Source organism: Enoplosus armatus, chromosome 13 (genome assembly GCF_043641665.1).
Source record: "Enoplosus armatus isolate fEnoArm2 chromosome 13, fEnoArm2.hap1, whole genome shotgun sequence".
Taxonomy (NCBI): Eukaryota; Metazoa; Chordata; class Actinopteri; order Centrarchiformes; family Enoplosidae; genus Enoplosus; species Enoplosus armatus.
This window is the reverse complement of record NC_092192.1, coordinates 23,064,447-23,081,789: the sequence shown is the minus strand read 5'-3', so window position 1 is coordinate 23,081,789 and position 17,343 is coordinate 23,064,447. Positions and strand designations below refer to the sequence as shown.

Here is a 17,343-nt window from a genome sequence, read left to right as displayed (position 1 = left end):
ACGGAAAAAAACCCCCCCAGAATATGGAAAACAAGGTAATAGCTAATTTTACCTCCTCCAGTCGCCATGGCCTGGGGAAATGAATGAAAGGCACTGATTTCGATGTATGATTACAGATCATGCATGCAAATTTGACTTGTGCCTGTTGTTGTGATGTGAGCAAGCACTGTCCACTTGCCGTTTACCGGCTATGTGGGGGGGGGGGGGGGGGGGGGCTGCATTTGTGTCGACGTTCGTCTGAGCGAACAACGCCACCAGGGGAAAGCACTTGCAGGCTCCTGTCAACATTGCTCCCTCTGCTGCGGAAGACGGCGCCCGATCAAAGCGCCTCGGCGGAGTAATGGGGAATCACGGGCCAATGTTTGTCGTCACATTCCCTCTGTTTGTTCTGTCCAAATTCAGCGTGGGAAACACGCGGCTTTTGCCTGATAGATCGACTGCGTGACACCGCTGATGACCTTTTTCGCCATCCCAATGCCGGGCTGCCAGCCATTTCTTTTTCTGCTCCACCTCCCAGCACGGACTTCATGTGCGCTTCATTGAGAAGAGCTAACATGGGAAGGGGAAATATCCTTTCTTTTCCCCCATTAAGCCACAGATAAAAGAGCACTCTCCTCCTTTTCACCCCCCCCCCCCCCCCTCCCATCTCCCCCACTCACTCCATGTTATCCTCAGAGCGGGGAATGCAGGGAGACTTCGAGATCAGCGGCGGAGTCAGGCGCAGAATACAGATCAGCAGCGGGGAGAATTAATGCCCAGACTATTTAGCATACCTAATTGACCTCTAGCTCAAAAAAGAAGAAACCCCTCACTGAAGCCCACCCCCTGCCCCCGCCACCCCCTGCCCCCCCGCATACGCCGTAATAATATTTTCTGACTCAGTGCTTACAGCCGCATTTAGTGATGAGTGAGCTTCATCATGATTCAAGCCATCAGTATGTTTGTCTGCTGCGCGCTTTGCAACAGAATGAAACCCTTGTGAGCCTCTGGTTTGTTGTGTTCCTCCTCCCCCCTCCCCCCCCCCCCTCCCCTCTGCTGTCAACCAGAGAAAAGAACCAAGAACCGAGCCTGGAAAAGGCAGTGAAACTCGGTTCACCTTAAATGCCTCAAAGCTGTGATTTGTCAAAAAAAAAAAAAAAAAAAAACCCCGAACAAAGTGAGGAGTGAAAATCTCGCCAGTGCAGCAGAGTTCCAGCTGTTATGAATCATCATATCAAGCCCTCTGTGTTTAACATTCCAGGCCGCGTCTGTACCGGAGTGAGAGCAGTTAGTTTGTGTGCTTAATGAGGAGATTAAAGACTGAGCAGTGTTTCAGCGGCGTTATCGGCAGCGGCGTTGCGCTTGCCTCGAATCGCCCTGCCACCAGCCGTGGGATGTCCCAGGAGGCCTCTAAAAATATGCAGTAATTAAGCGCTCACCTCGTTCTAATGGGATTATTACCGTAAAAATATCCTAAGACGTTCTTTTTAAACCTTAGGAAGCGAAAAGGTGGGGGTGGGGGTGGGAGGGGGGGGGGGGGGGAGGGAAGAGGAGCTTTAGCAGATATTTCACTAAAGAGAAGATACACAAGTGTCCCCCGCACGGTGCTGCGCGTCGTGTAAAATAATTATACGGCGAGGTGAAGAGGCTGAGGGTTGGAATATTACATTAAGCGCTGAAATATTAAGCCGTGGGTGCCGTTTTTTTTTTTTTTTGTGGACCCTTAATTAATTAATTGATTGATTGATTGATTGATGATGATAACGTACGCAGCCGCTCCCGACACCTACGACACCAGCCTCGGGCAGTGCACAGGACCGCAACGGCTGAATCATCATGCGTCGCTCCGGCTGCTCCGCAGCCGTTACATTATGGGCTCATTTAAACCTCTTAGGGATTATTGTCGTAATGGGAGCCCTCTCTAATTTGTGTTTTTCGATGACACCAGCAGTGCCTCGACTCACCCGTTAGTCTCGGGCGACGCTCTCCAAGATCCTCAGCAGGAGGATTATGTTAGTATTTTTTTTTTTTTTGAGAACATTTTCCCAGTGGATGGCTTCGGGCTTTAATTGTGTGAATGTGGAACGTGTGCATCTCAGGATAGAACTGACACAGGTGCTTGAAAGCCGGTTGCTGTCGTGCATTTGGGGGGGGGGGGGGGGGGGGCGGGGGGTTATAGAGGTCTTACATACTTTCACGCATGTGTAAATATGATTTTTTTTCTATCAAATGTATGTTGTCCTACCTCCAAACAAGAACTAGGCCGGAGTTTGAAGCCAGCACTTTCAACAGAAGTCGGGCCGCGGGGCGCTCAGTGTGACTCCGCGGCGACGCTGTGACGCCTTGAACCCGCCATGAGATGGTGGTGGTGGTGGTGGTGGTGGATGTCGTCCTGATTTGACTTGTGCAGCATTTATTTTGTGACGTAGTGTGATGTAACCCGAAGCTCCAAACTGGTGACAACGATGCCCCGAAACAAGAAGACACGAACGTGACAATAAAGGCTGTAAGGCGACAGGCTCTTGAGGGAATGTTTCCCCCGAGGAGACTTTTTAATTTCTCCCTGCGGGTGTCGGTGATTGACGGTGAGCAGTGCGCAAACGTAACGCGCGGGCTGACTTGAGAGCGCACGAAATTACGATGAAGCTTTGAGAGCCCGGTAGCGGAAGGCTCCATGTTCGCTGTGATCTGTGCGATCACTTTTTCTCTTTTCAACAAGAATTAATTGCGTAAGACGGCTTGAAAAATGGACGAAAAATGACTTCAGCTAGACGGACTGCAAAGAGAGCGCTGTGAACGAGGGGGGGAAACGCGTCTCATCCAGGTGCCGGGCCCAGGCGAAAGGCGTCTGAAATGACCTCTTGTCAATGGTTATATGAAAACAGATGCCTCAGCTCCGTCCCCATGGATCTTGATGGGCATTAGATTTTTGGACATTGGAATTCAAGTTGTCTCACCTATTTCTCTGCATCAGTAGGCCAAAGTACTTCTCGCCTGTGCCTTTTTTTTCCATACTGGACGAAGATGGAGGTACACTGCTGGTGAGGGAACCCGCGCTGTGATTGTAAATTAGGCTCTTTGAGAGTGCGCTTGGATGTTTGCAGCCCAGTAGTGAGCGGCCATCGTGTTGTTTGAAGCCCTCTAGATGTAATTACCGCGCGGCTGCAGTCAGTGGGGTTCAGTTTGATTTCGGATTGACAACATTAAAACCAAACGTCACCGTTCATTCACCTCTGATGTGGTGCGGTTTGTTTCATGCTAACTGTTACTGTCACATCACTGCAGCGGCTTGAAGTAGGGAGGACGATAACCCGAATCCTAATTCTAAAGCCACGTCGTCTTTACCTCGTTTCCCCCTGACACATATTGATAATAACGTGTGCTAGCAAGTCGCCTCTTCACATTCAAAGACTAGACTCAGAATACTTTATTGATCCCTGGGGGGGGGGGGGGGGGGGGGGTTGTACAGTACCGGTGCTCCCATTCAAGAGTAGAAAGTAGCATAAATTTAGAGCTAAAGTATGTAGAAAATATAACAATAACAAATAGAAAAAAAAATAAATACACATTTTACAATATTGAAAAAAAAATAGTGAAAAATAAAAGTAAAAAATATACACAATAACAATGTATATGTATGTGTACATATGTATTGCACTGTTGTGTATGACTATATATGTATTGCACTGAAATGTTTAAAGAATAAGTAATAGTGAGGTAGTATGTGTCGAAGCAGGTCCAGTCTGTTTCTGTCTGGGTTGAACAGTCTGATGGCCACAGGCAGGAATGATTTCCTGTGGCGCTCAGTTGTACATTTGGGAGGAATGAGTCTCCCACTGAAGCTGCTCTTGTGTCCGACCAGTACGTCATGGAGAGGATGTGAGACATTGTCCAAGATGCCCCGCAGCTTAGACAGCATCCTCCGCCTCAGAAAATAGAGACGGCTCTGGCCCTTCCTGTAGAGGGCATTAGTGTTCACCGCCCTGTCCAGTTTATTGTCTATGTGAACTCCCAGGTACTTGTAATCCTCTACAATGTCCACACTGACCCCCTGGATGGAAACAGGGGTCATCGGCGCCTTGGTCCTCCTCAGATCCACAGTCAGCTCCTTTGTCTTTGTCACGTTGAGCTGCAGGTGGTTCTGCTCGCACCATGTGACAAAGTTGTCCACAGCAGCCCTGTACTCCTCCTCATCACCCTCGCTGATACATCCAACTATTGCCGAGTCGTCAGAAACCTTCTGAAGATGGCAGGTCTCAGTGCAGTAGCTTAAGTCCGTGGTGTAGATGAAGAGGAGGGGAGAGAGGACAGTCCCCTGCGGGGCCCCGGTGTTGCTGACCACTCTGTCTGACACACAGTGTCTGTGGTCTGCCAGTCAGGTAGTTGACAATCCAGGACACGAAGGTGGGGGGAGCATCCACCTGCACTCCCGGTACTCCCTCTGACTCCTGGCCAGCGCCGTTAGCTCATCCATCTTGTTTGCCAGCGATCTCACGTTGCCCATGATGAGAGAAGGGAGACACGGTTTATACCTCTGCTGTCTCGACCCACCTCTCCTCCCTCGTCGCTTCGTTCCCTCCTCCGCATCCTCCTGCCTGTTTTTCTCCAGATGTTCTCCAGATGTTCTGGTCTCCAAGCCGGCTGATCTCTGGAGTAAACAATGCGGCCCAGAAGTTGCTGCGCGACTGTGCGATGTTTGAATGAAAGTAATTCCAGAGTGAAAAAAAAGTACCAGAACTCTCTCCACCAGCATGTTTGGAGAGGGCGCAACTTCAAAAGTCAATATTTCAAAAAGTGCTGAGTTAAATAAAAGGAATAAAGGAGAAAAGTAAGAAAAAGTAACAGAAAACAAACAGGAGCGACTGTAACAGGCTGCATGCACGGTATCTATTTTCATTTTTCTATGATGGTGTCAGTATAATACTTGACTGTCGGTACTGATACCAAACAATGTATATTTTATATATATATAATTTTTGATACCTCGGTTTGAGAAATTTAAACATTTTATGTTTTCAAACCCTGTTTTTTTTTGTTCACTCAGAAAACAAACAGAAAATAACAGTACTTTATTTTAAAACTCTCAACAGGCAAAGTTGCCAAGGCAACCTAAGACCCTAAGACCCTGAGTATTAGTCATTGGGGTATTAAGTCATCACACCTGCCATGCAATATTAGAGTTTTTTTTATTTGTTTTATTATACTCAGCAGTCCCAGTGCCTTGGATTTCTACTTGTTTCTAGCTCTGGCCTCCAAGAAGTTGTCCTCACACTTGCAAGGACTCTGCCAAAATGATATATTATAAATATATTATAAAACTTGGGGGGAATTGTTGGGTCTCTCTAAATGTTGGGTCTCTCTAAATAATATTATAAAGAGTACAGTCTAGATGAAAAGTGCCCCGAGATTCTTCTATGTAAATATCTGTTATATAAACGAAATTGAATTCAACAGATAGCTTCATCCAGGCGACCCAGCCAGGGTTGATCAGACCCCGACTTGTGTCCCATGCAGCACTGCCGCACGGATCACTTCTTTTGATCCGTGGCCATCTGGACCCGGCATTGTGAACGCTCTTGCGGGGCCAGCTGCCTCTACATCCTGCGGGTACACAGCAAACTCTCCATATCCCGGCTTCTGACGCCGCTCAGTTAGGCCCTCTTATGGGCCTAACATCTTATCGATCTTCCCGGTGTAGTGAGCACAAGAGGGGGGGGTGACTGCCTCTCAGGGTGACAGTCAGCTCAAGCACGACCACCTACTTTTGAGCCCTCTGACAGGGAGACAACATCAGGCCTCAGCGATGTTGGTGCAACGCTGTCAGGGAACTCGAGCTGCCTGCCCACGTTCCGCAAGCAGCTGCCAGTCAGTCTCCGTAGTGAGGAGGCCTGTTGACGCCCTGGACTGTTGTTGGGGGCTGCTCTTGAGAAGGCAGCGTGCTTCCCTAGGTGGGCAGAGTGAGCGTTACCAGCCTTCTTTCAAGACCTTTTGGGCAGCTGCTCAGTATGTGCTCCAAGGTTCCTCGGCAGTGGGTGCCCCGCTGTTGCCCCAGGTGTGGACGGTTGTGCGGACTGGTAAGCACACCATACACGGGCTGGATCACAAGCTTGATATGCCGGGGCTCTGACTGGCAGATGTCACACCACGAGAGCTTGAGCTGCAGCACACATTAAGCACCTAGTCCACGCTCCCCGCTGCCACGTACTCACCACCCCGGCGGTGCATATGCCATTCCATATCAATGAAACTGTGTGTTTCATTGATTTCCATCCGTCGTGGTTGCTAGGAGATGAGTGACAACTCAGCTGTCTGCGTATGGAAGTGGCGAGTGGTTTTCACCACACTGTCTTTCATTCGTGTTGTTCTGTGGTCGGATGTATAAGAATAGGAATGTTTGGAGATGTATGAGATGCATGAATCAGAGCAGAGAATTGTGGGAAAACATAGCATTACCAGCAATCCCTTTAAAGCTACAGAAAAGACGAAATAAATGGAATAAATGGGGTACAGTCAGTGCACAGTACCTTTTGTTCCAACCACAGTTTGCACTCTAATTCTATCGTAGCTCTGTTTTTTTTTTTTTTCCCCCTCTGCATCTCGATTGACAAAGTGTCAAAAAGCTGATGTACCACACACACACACACACACACACACACACACACACACACACACTCTTTGGCTGCAGTCAAGCCAGCAGATCAGTCAGCCGCAGTTCAAGTGTTCAGGAGCAGAGCAGGGGATGATAAGTTCGGAGGGCTGGCAGCGCGTCTGGCGATTAGCCTGGCAGCGGCTAGCAATTGTACCGTCACAAGGCTTTTCTCCCGTGCCAAAGCTAGCATCGCACAAGCAAGAGAGAGAGAGAGGGAGGGAGCGAGAGATAGCAGCGTCGGGGTGATGGGAATCTGCCGAGCGGCGCAGACACGACAGCAGAACAAACAAGAGGGCCAAGGAGGCGACCTATCAATCAGCGCCGTGTGTCGTGGACGTGATAGGCTGTCACATAGCTGAATATGAACTGACAGCAGCGTGTGTGTGTGTGTGTGTGTGTGTGTGTTTTCTGCATAGGTGTTCCCTTCCTGTCACTGTCGAGATTGATTGCATCATAATCGACATCTGAGAGACGAAGAATTACCTTGCACCGAGCGGGTGGCCAGTAAAATAACTCCACGCGCGCACCTTTACTGGCTGATAAAAGTTTACCCGAGTCACAGCGTCTCTTTTTAAAGAAACGACCCGAAGGCAGGACAGACAGAAACTTCTTGCCGTCAATAAGCTGTCAGCTGTACCGCACATTGCCTGGAGGTGGTGCAATTGCGACAATTATGACTTTCTTTCTTTTTTTTTTTTCTTACTGTGTGTGTGTCAACACCGACAGGCCTACATCTGTAGTTCTAAAGTGCTGCCATTGCTTTCCTGTTGGCGGTGCAGGTTGATAACTGACTCTTTTGTCTCGTCTTTGGAGTCTTGTTTGAGGAAACGGGTCGCGTGCGCTGCTTGTTGTTACGGACGAGTCCAGAGCGTAACAAACTGCGTGATATTAGTTTTGATCTGTGGTACGGAGTAAGTTTAAGATAGCAAACAGCTAGCCAGCTTAACATTGTGAAATTGTGACTATTTCCCTGGGTGGAAGTCCCGGGGCGGCGTAGTCAGGCTATATCCTGGAATCTTACAATATAAGCCCCTGCCATATGTGTAAGCTGCTACCCAGACGGTGAACTGCGTCCAAATATATGCATGTGATGAAGTGCGCGATCAAGCCGGTGGCATCAAAATCTCACTCCAGCCAGGTCCCAAACGTTTGGAAACCCTGTTATTTGTTAAATTGTGATCCTTTACAGGAGTTACTTCTCAAGAAGAAGAACAAAAAAAAAAAAAGGAAAAGGGTGCAGTCCAGTAGTTAGCCTGCTAAATGTGAATGAGCTTAGCCAACGCAAACTAGTTGGATGTGAACATGTGAATAGGTTTAGTTGGATGTATTTGTGACCATGACAAAGAGTTTCTTACACAAAAAGTGCATACGTGCGTACATATGTTCATACACGCATACATATGCAGCCCTTTGTGCAGTTCTTCCCATAAGCCCCGGCACTCCCCACCTGCCTTTTTTCCCTCAGCCTTCCTAAATATTTCCATCTCATACTCTTCCCCTCTGCCGCTTTCCATTTTTAATAACCCGACGTATCTGTACGAGCGCGTTGGAACCGCCGCGGGCCGCCTACTGATAACCCTGTCGAACAAAGCCAGCAACCCCCCCCCCCCCCCCCCCCCCCCTCCAACTGTCAGCTCTCCCAGGGGCTCTGCTCCTCTGCTAATGGAGACCAACTCCGGCTCCGCCAGAGGAAGAGGTGTGTCAAAACACCCATTATCTTCTTACGAGAAAACACAGTTTGAGTGGGTTCAGAAGAAAGCAATAATGTATGTATGTGAAAGTGCCTCAGAATGTTGTCCAATATGACCTGCGCAGACCTTTTTTGTGCTTTGTATTTCTCCGAACAAGAGTTGTTGTTCTCTCTCTCTCTCTCTCTCTCTCTATTCTGACTGGCAAAGATTGAATTATACCCACGAAACCTTTGTAATGAGAAACGCAACACAACAAAGATGACTCAGCGCGATAAAAGCATTTCAAATAAGCGGAATCATTACGCTGCTCTCACGTAAGATGCAGTACGTATTTGAATTACCCGCGTGACATGAGCCTAGTTTCCTGTGATGTCGGTGTTTTCATTTCACCACGGAGTCTACACACAGCCGAGGGTTTGTGCCGGCGTAAGTGGGATAAGTTTGACGGTTGAGTGAAAACCGTAGAGGGAATGACTCCTTTGGCTACTTCAGTACTTAGTGATGAAAAGAGAACCAGATGAAAGGATGGAGCAGGCAGGAGTTGAGATTCAAGAGGAAATATGCTTTATGTCTTTTTCTTGGATTAATTGCCAGCTCTCCGTCAGGTTTTCGGACTCAGATCTTTGCGGGATAAGAAGCTGTCGAGCTGCTGTCGAAAAAAAAAAAAATGTGCTAAACATAAAAAATACAGGTCCTCATTCCAATGATATTTTTAAAAGTGGAAAAAAAAAAAAAAAACACATCAAAATCAAGGCTGTTTCTAGTTCATGAAGTTTTCATTTGGCATCATTGATGCGATGCAGACGGAACAAAAGCTGGTTTCAGAGTGCTGCCGGTGTCAAGGCACTGCGGCGCTGCGCTACCTCCATTCAGCTCCATTGAGCCATGTGAATTAAAACATGACCTCAGCCGATCTGCTCTACGTGCTTTCGCAGACGTCCCGCTAACCTTGTAAATTGGTCAGGTCCTTTCTGAAAAACGCCGTCTGGATTGAGGCAACACTCTCCCCGCGCGCTTTTCATGCGCCCGCCACGTTCAAGCAGGCTTGATCCAGCACGCCGTGCGTCCTTGAGAATGACATTCATTGCACTAAATAATGGCGGCAATTCACCGCAGATTGAATGAAGAATGAAGTGGCCTTTTATATGTTTTTTTTTTTACGTCGGGCCGAAGCGCGCTGGGGCTGCTTTAAGCCATTCAAAGCAGCCGACGTCGTGACTAATAACTGCGTCCGAGTGTTCCTGAGGTGTTATAGCGCGCGGATCCAGGTGAAGGTTTCAAAACCTCCCGAACGAGGGATTTGTAGGAAGTTTAGGAATCTTAAACACATTTACAGTCGGCATTCGTTTCCGAGTGCGACGCTGCGTTTTTGACCCGACTTCCCGCTTTGCCTCTTGACTCCTCATCCTCGCCGTACGAGGGGTGTCGTGGCGGCTCAGCCGGGTCTAAGCCGGATTCTACGTCCTCTGCTGTGCCGCGAGTGAGGCTTGGCTTCTCTCTCTAAACTTTTTCCATTTTCCCTCCCTTGTTCACTCTGATCACATAAAGCAAAAAAAAAAAACAACCAAAAAGCCGTCAGCAGTCGTTTCCACTCAAGCAGAGGCCCCAAAAGCAAGATAGATATTGAGTATCTGACAACAGAAGGCTAACATAGCTTGTGGGGCTGTGAATCCTAATGGTCTCCCCTTTAAGATAATAATGAACTCTCAGAAATAACAAGGTAATGATATCTATATCTCTTTTCCCCAGCTAGACCCCTGCCTTCCCCTCCCATCGCCTCGCAACCTCGGCAGCTCCGCTGGGATCACGGAGAAAATGGGAAAAAGTCACGATTACACTGCCTAAACACTTTGTCATGTGATCACGCGGGGAAATTGAAATGGCATCCATGTGGTGCCAATATTGGACCAGGTAATGTGTCGTTATGAGGAACAGCCCTCCAGGTATTGGCAACATTTATTGGAGTAGGGGAAGTCGGGGGGGGAGAGGAAAAAACACTTACCTTCTCCAGCCAATACCATCAGTCTTCTTTAACAAAGTATATTACTCAGATTGAACAATCCATCATCACACCCCTACTCCTTTTTCATAAAGCAAATGAGTAAGTGCCTTTCCTGATCCAAAGGTGGGGTTTTTTGGGTCCCCCCCCCCTCCCCCCCCTCTGGTACAATGGTAGCATCTGCCATTGTGTTTCGAATGTGTTCTCTTACTTATGTTTCTTGTCGTTGGCGGCTTTTGCGACATTACCTGCCGTAGCTGGACAGTAATGTCAGTGTCGGGACAATGGCTGCAGCAGAGACCCCCCCCCGTCCCAGGCTCGGTCTTTCCGGGGCCATTTTCCGAAATGGACAAACGTCCAAATGTCCCTTTTTGTAATTTGGGCGGGCTGGGCCTTTAATACCCCCCCCCCCCCCCCCCCCCCAGGAGCCCGACTTTCTCAGTGGAGATAAGCTTTCATTGCTTCGCTTTTCGTCCCTCGCCCTCAAACAAACATGGACTGATTTATAGACGCCGTTCACTGCCTCGAACGGTGAGTCGGCGCGGTTGTGGTTTCTGGCGCCGTTCTATCAAAGCGTTTGTTCAATATTATCTGCAGCTCTGGCCTTCACTGGAAGATGGGGACGAGAAGGATTGTATATGTGTGTGTGTGTGTGTGTGTGTGTGTCAGACAGCTCTAATGCGAATCACTTTTGTTTGTAAGAGGTAATTTAAGGCAACCTCTGGTAATCGACAGTCAGACTAACTGTCGGGCACCATTTGGGGGAGAAATCTTTTTTCTCTCTTTACGCTTCCTGTGCATTTCCTTTCTCTCTTTTTTTGTTTGTTTTGTTGTTGTGCTCTTAGACTCACACTGAGCGCTCACGAGCCAAGATCTCAACCAGCGCATTCTGTCTCAAGTTTGACTGTGAAGCGCAGAGCGGCGTTGACAGCCGTAAATCCCGCCTCACCTGTCAGGGTAGCGGGCCCGAGCCAGCCTGTTGTTACCTCTGATTGTGCATCTGCTTCGAATACGAGGCGGAGCCTTTCCCTTCACAAGCCATTGCTCTAAACTCTTGTGTCTTGCCCTTCACTCGAGAGTTCTCCCACAAAACGTTAACCCTCACAGTGTTTCCTTTTTGAACTTTTCTTATTTTTGGGTGGGAAATTGTGGCAGGCGTCCTCTCATCACCGATGACCTAACTCGAGCGCGTCTCATGCCCGTGGGGTTGCGATCACACTCGGACAGTTCAAACGCGCGGGGCTGGTTTTCTGCGTGTGTGCCGGCTTGATAGTCCGTACATGAGATTTTTCACTGATGCATTTTTAAAATGTGTATTCCGCGCCTCGACGTCCTTTGGAGTCTGCGTGCAGTGAAAGTCTTCCTCTTCCCCCATTGATGGGGGAAAAAAAAAAAAAAAAAAAAAAAAGATTCAAACCAAACATGTGCAGTGTGAAATGACAGGGCTTTGACTGAGACACAAATAATAAATAAAAGATGAAAGGGATTCGAGCAAGTTAACCACAGGGGGTGCCACTTGTGGCTGTGTGTGTGTGTGTGTGTGTCTGTCTGTCTGTCTCTCGCTGTCATGGCTGTTTCCTCTCATGCACTCAAACTTTTGGCGAGAGACTCGCTGTGCGGCACGACCCCCGGTTTGGAAGGAAATTCCATCATCTCCATGCAAGTAAACCAAAAAAAAATAAATGGAATGATAAAATACCTCAGTGGTACTGCTTGGCCATTCGCTCCGTCTTCTATCGCGTCCCCAAAGATCCCTCCTCCTCCGAGGCATGCGCAAGAGGGCCTAGAGGGGGCCCAGACCCTCTCGTGGGAGGCGCGTGGGTGATGTTCACGGCCGTGTGATTTCACGAGCGTGACTAAGACTGCTTGAGACGCCAGATTAAGACATCTGCACAGTGGCAGAGCAAAAAAAAAAAAAAAACACAGCCTGGTGGTGTGAAAGCCCCAAAGGGGAACATCAACTGACTCCCGGCAGAAACTCGGGAAAGGAACATTGGTGTGACATTTCAGTCGGGGAGATGATTTATGTGGCCCATATCGCGCCCAAAATGTTGACCGACTGCGAGGCCGCTGAGAGGTGCACCAAGTAGATGTGCTCCCAAGCCCCCGTTTCAGAATGGGAATGTGACAGCTTCCCCCGTTATTGATGCTTCAGTGACACACATCTTGGCGCCGTGCAAAAAACTGTGCTGGCGGAAGGACAAAAAGTGTCCCGGCATGAAATGTTGCCGTGAGCTGAGTCGCGTTGGTTTAAAAGAGGAGACTTTAATTGCCGTCCTGTTTTATTAAGCCCAGGCGGCTGCGCTGCTCTATATCTGTTCACCTCTTCTCAATCGCCCGATTTTATCCCTTGACCTGTTAATAAATCAGTTGTCTTCGTCTGTTGACCCTTTTTTTTTTGTTGCTTGACCCTACTCTGAGCCGCGAAAGACGCAGACCTTTAGATGCAAATGGATAGGAAATGCATTTTAATGCATTGATTTATTGATTTACTTTGCCGGGTATTGCCCAGGTTTCGCAGTGGGCAGCTGTCAGAAGAGTAGCAACGTTATAAGATTCCAGCAAAGGACCCAGTCATAGACAGTCGGGGCCTTTAGTATATATATACGAGGGTATAAGTGAAGCAAATGAGCACTTCTTAGGATGCTTTGTTTCTGCCTTTGCTGCCATGTTACTTGGCTCGGATGATGCTGGGCCTGTGGATGATTAAAGCTCCCATGTTCTGCTCATCTCCAGCTCTATATTTTTATTCTGGGAGTCCACTAGAGTGCGATTTGCATGATTCGCAGTTCAGAAAAAAAAGTCCTTATTTATCTTTTCTACTGGCCCTTTATGCCGCCCCTCGGCGCCTGAATCAGATGACGCGGCCGAGTGCAGTGACGTCACAACCTTTACGGGAAGTCCTGACGGCTCGTTTTTGAAAAGGCGCAGTGTCATCATTTCTCCGCGGACTGAGCGGTGTTTACACACAGCGCCCGGAGCTGCTTTATGATCGAACAAAGACGTGGAGGTCTCACTTTCTACAGCGTGGGGACCTTTAAGCTGATAAACGCGCCGGGCAGATTTTGTGAATGATGAGAAACTCGGACTGAGGATGGAAGTGGATTAGGATTCATGTTCTCCCAATCGAGCTTTAGCTAATCGCGTGTTGGCCCATGTCTCTGAGCTTTCGGGCACGTCTGTGTGTCACTTGGACATTGGCGTCGTTGTAAAGGAAGCCTGCTTGTAGTCTCTCTGTTTCCCGCTCATGGGGGCACTTAAGTCCATCACTGGCTAGCCGACCCACCTGCCTTGCAGTTTGCCAGTTTCGAGAAAACAGCCCGTTGAAGTGATTTTGAGAGTTGGCACCAATGCGTTGGGGTGCTTGGTGAGTTGTAAGGAAGGGGTAGGGTGTTTCTACGGGGTGTTATCAGATGAAAATATGGTCTGAACCAGTTTTAGCCAGTCAGCCCAGCAGGGGGGAGGGGGGGGGGGGGGTTGGGTGGACTCAGGTGTTTGGGGTGACTGGCTAGTCGCTGCAGGGGGTCACTACATCAAAGCAAGCAGTCTTGACTGGTTGATCAAGAAAGCAAAGGGGGAGGGGAGTACCACACGAGTATCCCGAGGCAAGTACTTTTGGGTCTCACCGGGAGGCGAGGCTCTGCAACACTTTCTTGTTGCTGGGGGGGGGGGGGGGGGGGGGGGGGGTCTCTCCACTCGCCGTGGAGCTTCAGAATCTCAAAATGAAAGTCGCCTCTTTTAGTACAAAAGTTGATGTTTTTGATGGCAGATTGCCGTACGGTGACCAAGACCTGATTGGACCAAAAGCACAAACATGCACACGCTGCACGTTTTGTCATATAATACGTCAAGAAATTAGTAACACAATGATCGTCTCCATTGTTGATCAATCTGCCGATTATTTCCTCGATTAATCTTTAATTCGTTATCCTTTTTGTCGCTCAGCATTCTGATGACGGAGCGAGCGTCGTCCTCCTTCCCGCGTGGAAGACCACGGGATCGGGAGAGTGTGCGCTACGGGCGCGGCCGAGGACGCTCAGGGGACATCTACTCGTAAATCTTCGGCTCCGATTAAATTGCAAGATTAAAATGCAAACCGGGCGCGTGTGACCCGCCCGTGTCGGGCTGTCCTCTGTGCACCTAACATGGGCCTGTTGGTTAGAGCAGCCTCCGGATGTATCTCGCCTGGTGGATGTAACCCCCCCTCCCCCTCCCTCTCCTTCTCCTCCTCGTCCCTTTCATCCTATTCACTTGGCTTGGGGACAAAAGCGACAATGTCACAACCCCCCTCCTCCACCCCCCCACCCCTCCACCGGATAGCACTGTCACCTGTCATTTGAGAGAAAGGCTACAGAACACCTTTATTTGCTCGGCAAGAGATGTAGCCTGTGTGGTGTGTGTGTGTGTGTGTGTGTGCACCCTCTCTCAGGCCTGCTGGCAATGTTCCCAGGAGTGAGGCCGGCGCATCGACATTAAGTATTAAGAGGCATGCTGGGCAAAATAACAGTAGAGGTGGAAGGGTTGCACAGGGCTGGGGGAGGCGTGGGGGAACCCAAAGGCAGAGAGAGGGCAGCGGGACTCTGGCCTTCCCTCCCTCCCCTCTCGCGGTGTTTTCAGGATTTCTGCAGCGATGAGCCATAAGTTTCTGAAAGTGCACCCCCCCCCCCCCCACCCCCCCACCACCACCAGGGACAGAAAAGCACTTGCCAAATTTTGACAAAATGTGTCTTTGGCAGATAAATCAATAGTGTCACTAGCTGGTAACTTTTTCCACTTTTTTTTTCAAACTTTTTTTTTTTTTTTTTGGTTCATTTGAATGCCTCGGTGATTTAGAGTTAGTTTTTTTTCCTCTTGGCCTCAGGGCTCCCGGTCTTGTTCTTAAACTTTTTTTTTCTGTTTCCCTTCTGACCACTGCTACAGCCTCTTGATTGTGAGCCAATCAAACTAAGGGGAAAAAAGAAAAAAAAAAAGCTCTTGATTGGCTGCCTCTTTCTGCTGGCAGCCAACAAAGTGATACTGTCCTCTGTTTCGGCGCCCCCCTGGATAGTTAACTGGCCCAACATGACTTGGTGGTTGATATCAAAATGGGTTTTACCTTGAATACACGTTTGTTTGTGTGTGTGTGTGTGTGGTCAAGCCTCAAAATCCTCTGATGTGAATAGTGTCCACTTCAGAATTAATGACTGGTCCAGCGGAGAGACGATTGAGAAAGTTTGAAATTAAAACTGAATATAGCACCCCCCCCCCCCATTTCTCCTATCTGCCATTGCCACATGCTGACTCGTCTGTTATTACATCTGTCCCCACATTAAACAAACAGGACCTTCATCTTGCTGCTTTACAATGCTCTTTTAAGCAGAGGTGATGATAGCTCGCCGACAGGTTGCATTCATTTCCTCTCTGGGGCGGGGGGGGGGGGGGGGGGGGGGGGGGGGGTGTGAGACGCATCACTACCAGAGGGCCAAGATACATCAGGGCGGCTTCATTGGTGGAAATTCTAACAGCGCTCACAGGCCGCCATCAATCAGCCAATTTCTCCCTGTTTTCTTTTTTCTTCTTCCTTTTCTGTCTTTTGTCGCTCGCTTTGTCTCCATCTCCTCCTCCTCGGCCATCACTCTCTCCAACCAAAAAAAGCCACACTGGTTACATCTGTCTGCATTCACTCGCGATAGCTCAGCTTTTGAAATTGGCCTAAGTGCCTGCGTAATGCACCATTTGCGGCCTTGCCTGTTAGAACTGACTGAGGCGTTTTTACGGCCCTGCATGCAGACAGAAATATATATATATATATATATATATATATATATAGTGAGGCGTCGGGTGTTTACAGTGAACGTGTTGAAGCGGAAGGCATCATTAGAAGTGGCAGCCTTTCTATTGAAGTGCAGCGACAGCGAGTATATCCATAAAATGGATATTCCCGTGGCGTGTCGACACACTACTTTCCACCACGTCGTCACGCCTACACGATAGACTAGGACTCTTGGACCTTTGTCGCCATGGTAGCAACAATAAACACGTGGTTAACGTCGCGAAAAGGTCGCAGTTTGGTTAGGTTACGCACATCCATCCGCCCCGGGGACCTCACCTGGCCCCCGTCATAATCACTACGGCCACTAGAGGTCGCCGCCTGGCCTATGAACGTAAAGAATGGGTGGCGGTAGGCTGCTTGCATGGGCGGGGGGGGGGGGGGGGGGGGGGGGGGGGACTCATATGGCCGTATATTTGGGGAGGTTTTTCTTTTATTTTCTCACGATGCAAAGTTAGCTTGCAGAGACAGCCACATTCAGAGGCCTAGCTGGTCTCATTAAAGAAATAAGCACCACAAAGACAACTCGGTGTGTCCTCAGGAAAATCAGGGTTTCGACCTTTTTGGCTGTCCTCCATTTTGTTTTTTTTGTTTTTTTTTTTTTTAAGTTTGGGTCAGCCAGCATGGCACCTGTTCACGTCTGCTCTGCATGCGAACGCTAGAAGTGCGCGTTGCCATCCAGCGGCCTCACCTTGCCGCGAGTGGTGCTGCGGTGCGAGCGGTGTGCTGAGTAGTCACAAATGCCTTGGCTGAGGGTGTGGCTCCCTGAAGGCACCCAATCAATGTCAACATATCCGCTGGGGGGAGGAGGTGTGTGTGGGGGGGGGGGGGGGTTGTTCGCCACCGCCGAAGTGCTGGTTTTAACACAATACACTGCTGTTTGCCCAGCTGGGACTCTCTCAAACACATATTATATTTTCCCGCTGCTTTTCACAAATGCCGCCGCCCTGATGCATTGCGAGACATGGCAGGGGCAATTTCCTTTCCCAGGCCGGGATGGATGATCATTGCATTTTCCCAGCATGCCATCGGGGGGAACTTGTTTGACTGTTGGCTGTGATGTTAGACATACCTCTCCCGGGGTCCTGGTGATATTGCCCTCATATTAGCATTACTGCTGCATAGCTGCACATTGACAAATGCCCTATCAGCATGGGGAGTGATTGTTCTTTTTTTTTTTTTTTTTTACTTTGGAAGTAAGTTCAAAAGTATGTGA

The 17,343-nt window shown here is 49.0% G+C and overlaps 1 protein-coding gene across 1 annotated transcript in view; it reads left to right on the top strand.

The window, feature by feature from the left end:
- ntm (neurotrimin) overlaps positions 1-17,343 on the top strand; it is a 253,566-nt gene that overhangs the window by 33,123 nt on the left and 203,100 nt on the right. The window contains exon 2 of the mRNA XM_070916971.1: positions 8,155-8,324. Coding sequence (XP_070773072.1) covers positions 8,155-8,324 — 170 coding nt within the window. The remainder of the gene's footprint in view (positions 1-8,154; positions 8,325-17,343) is intronic.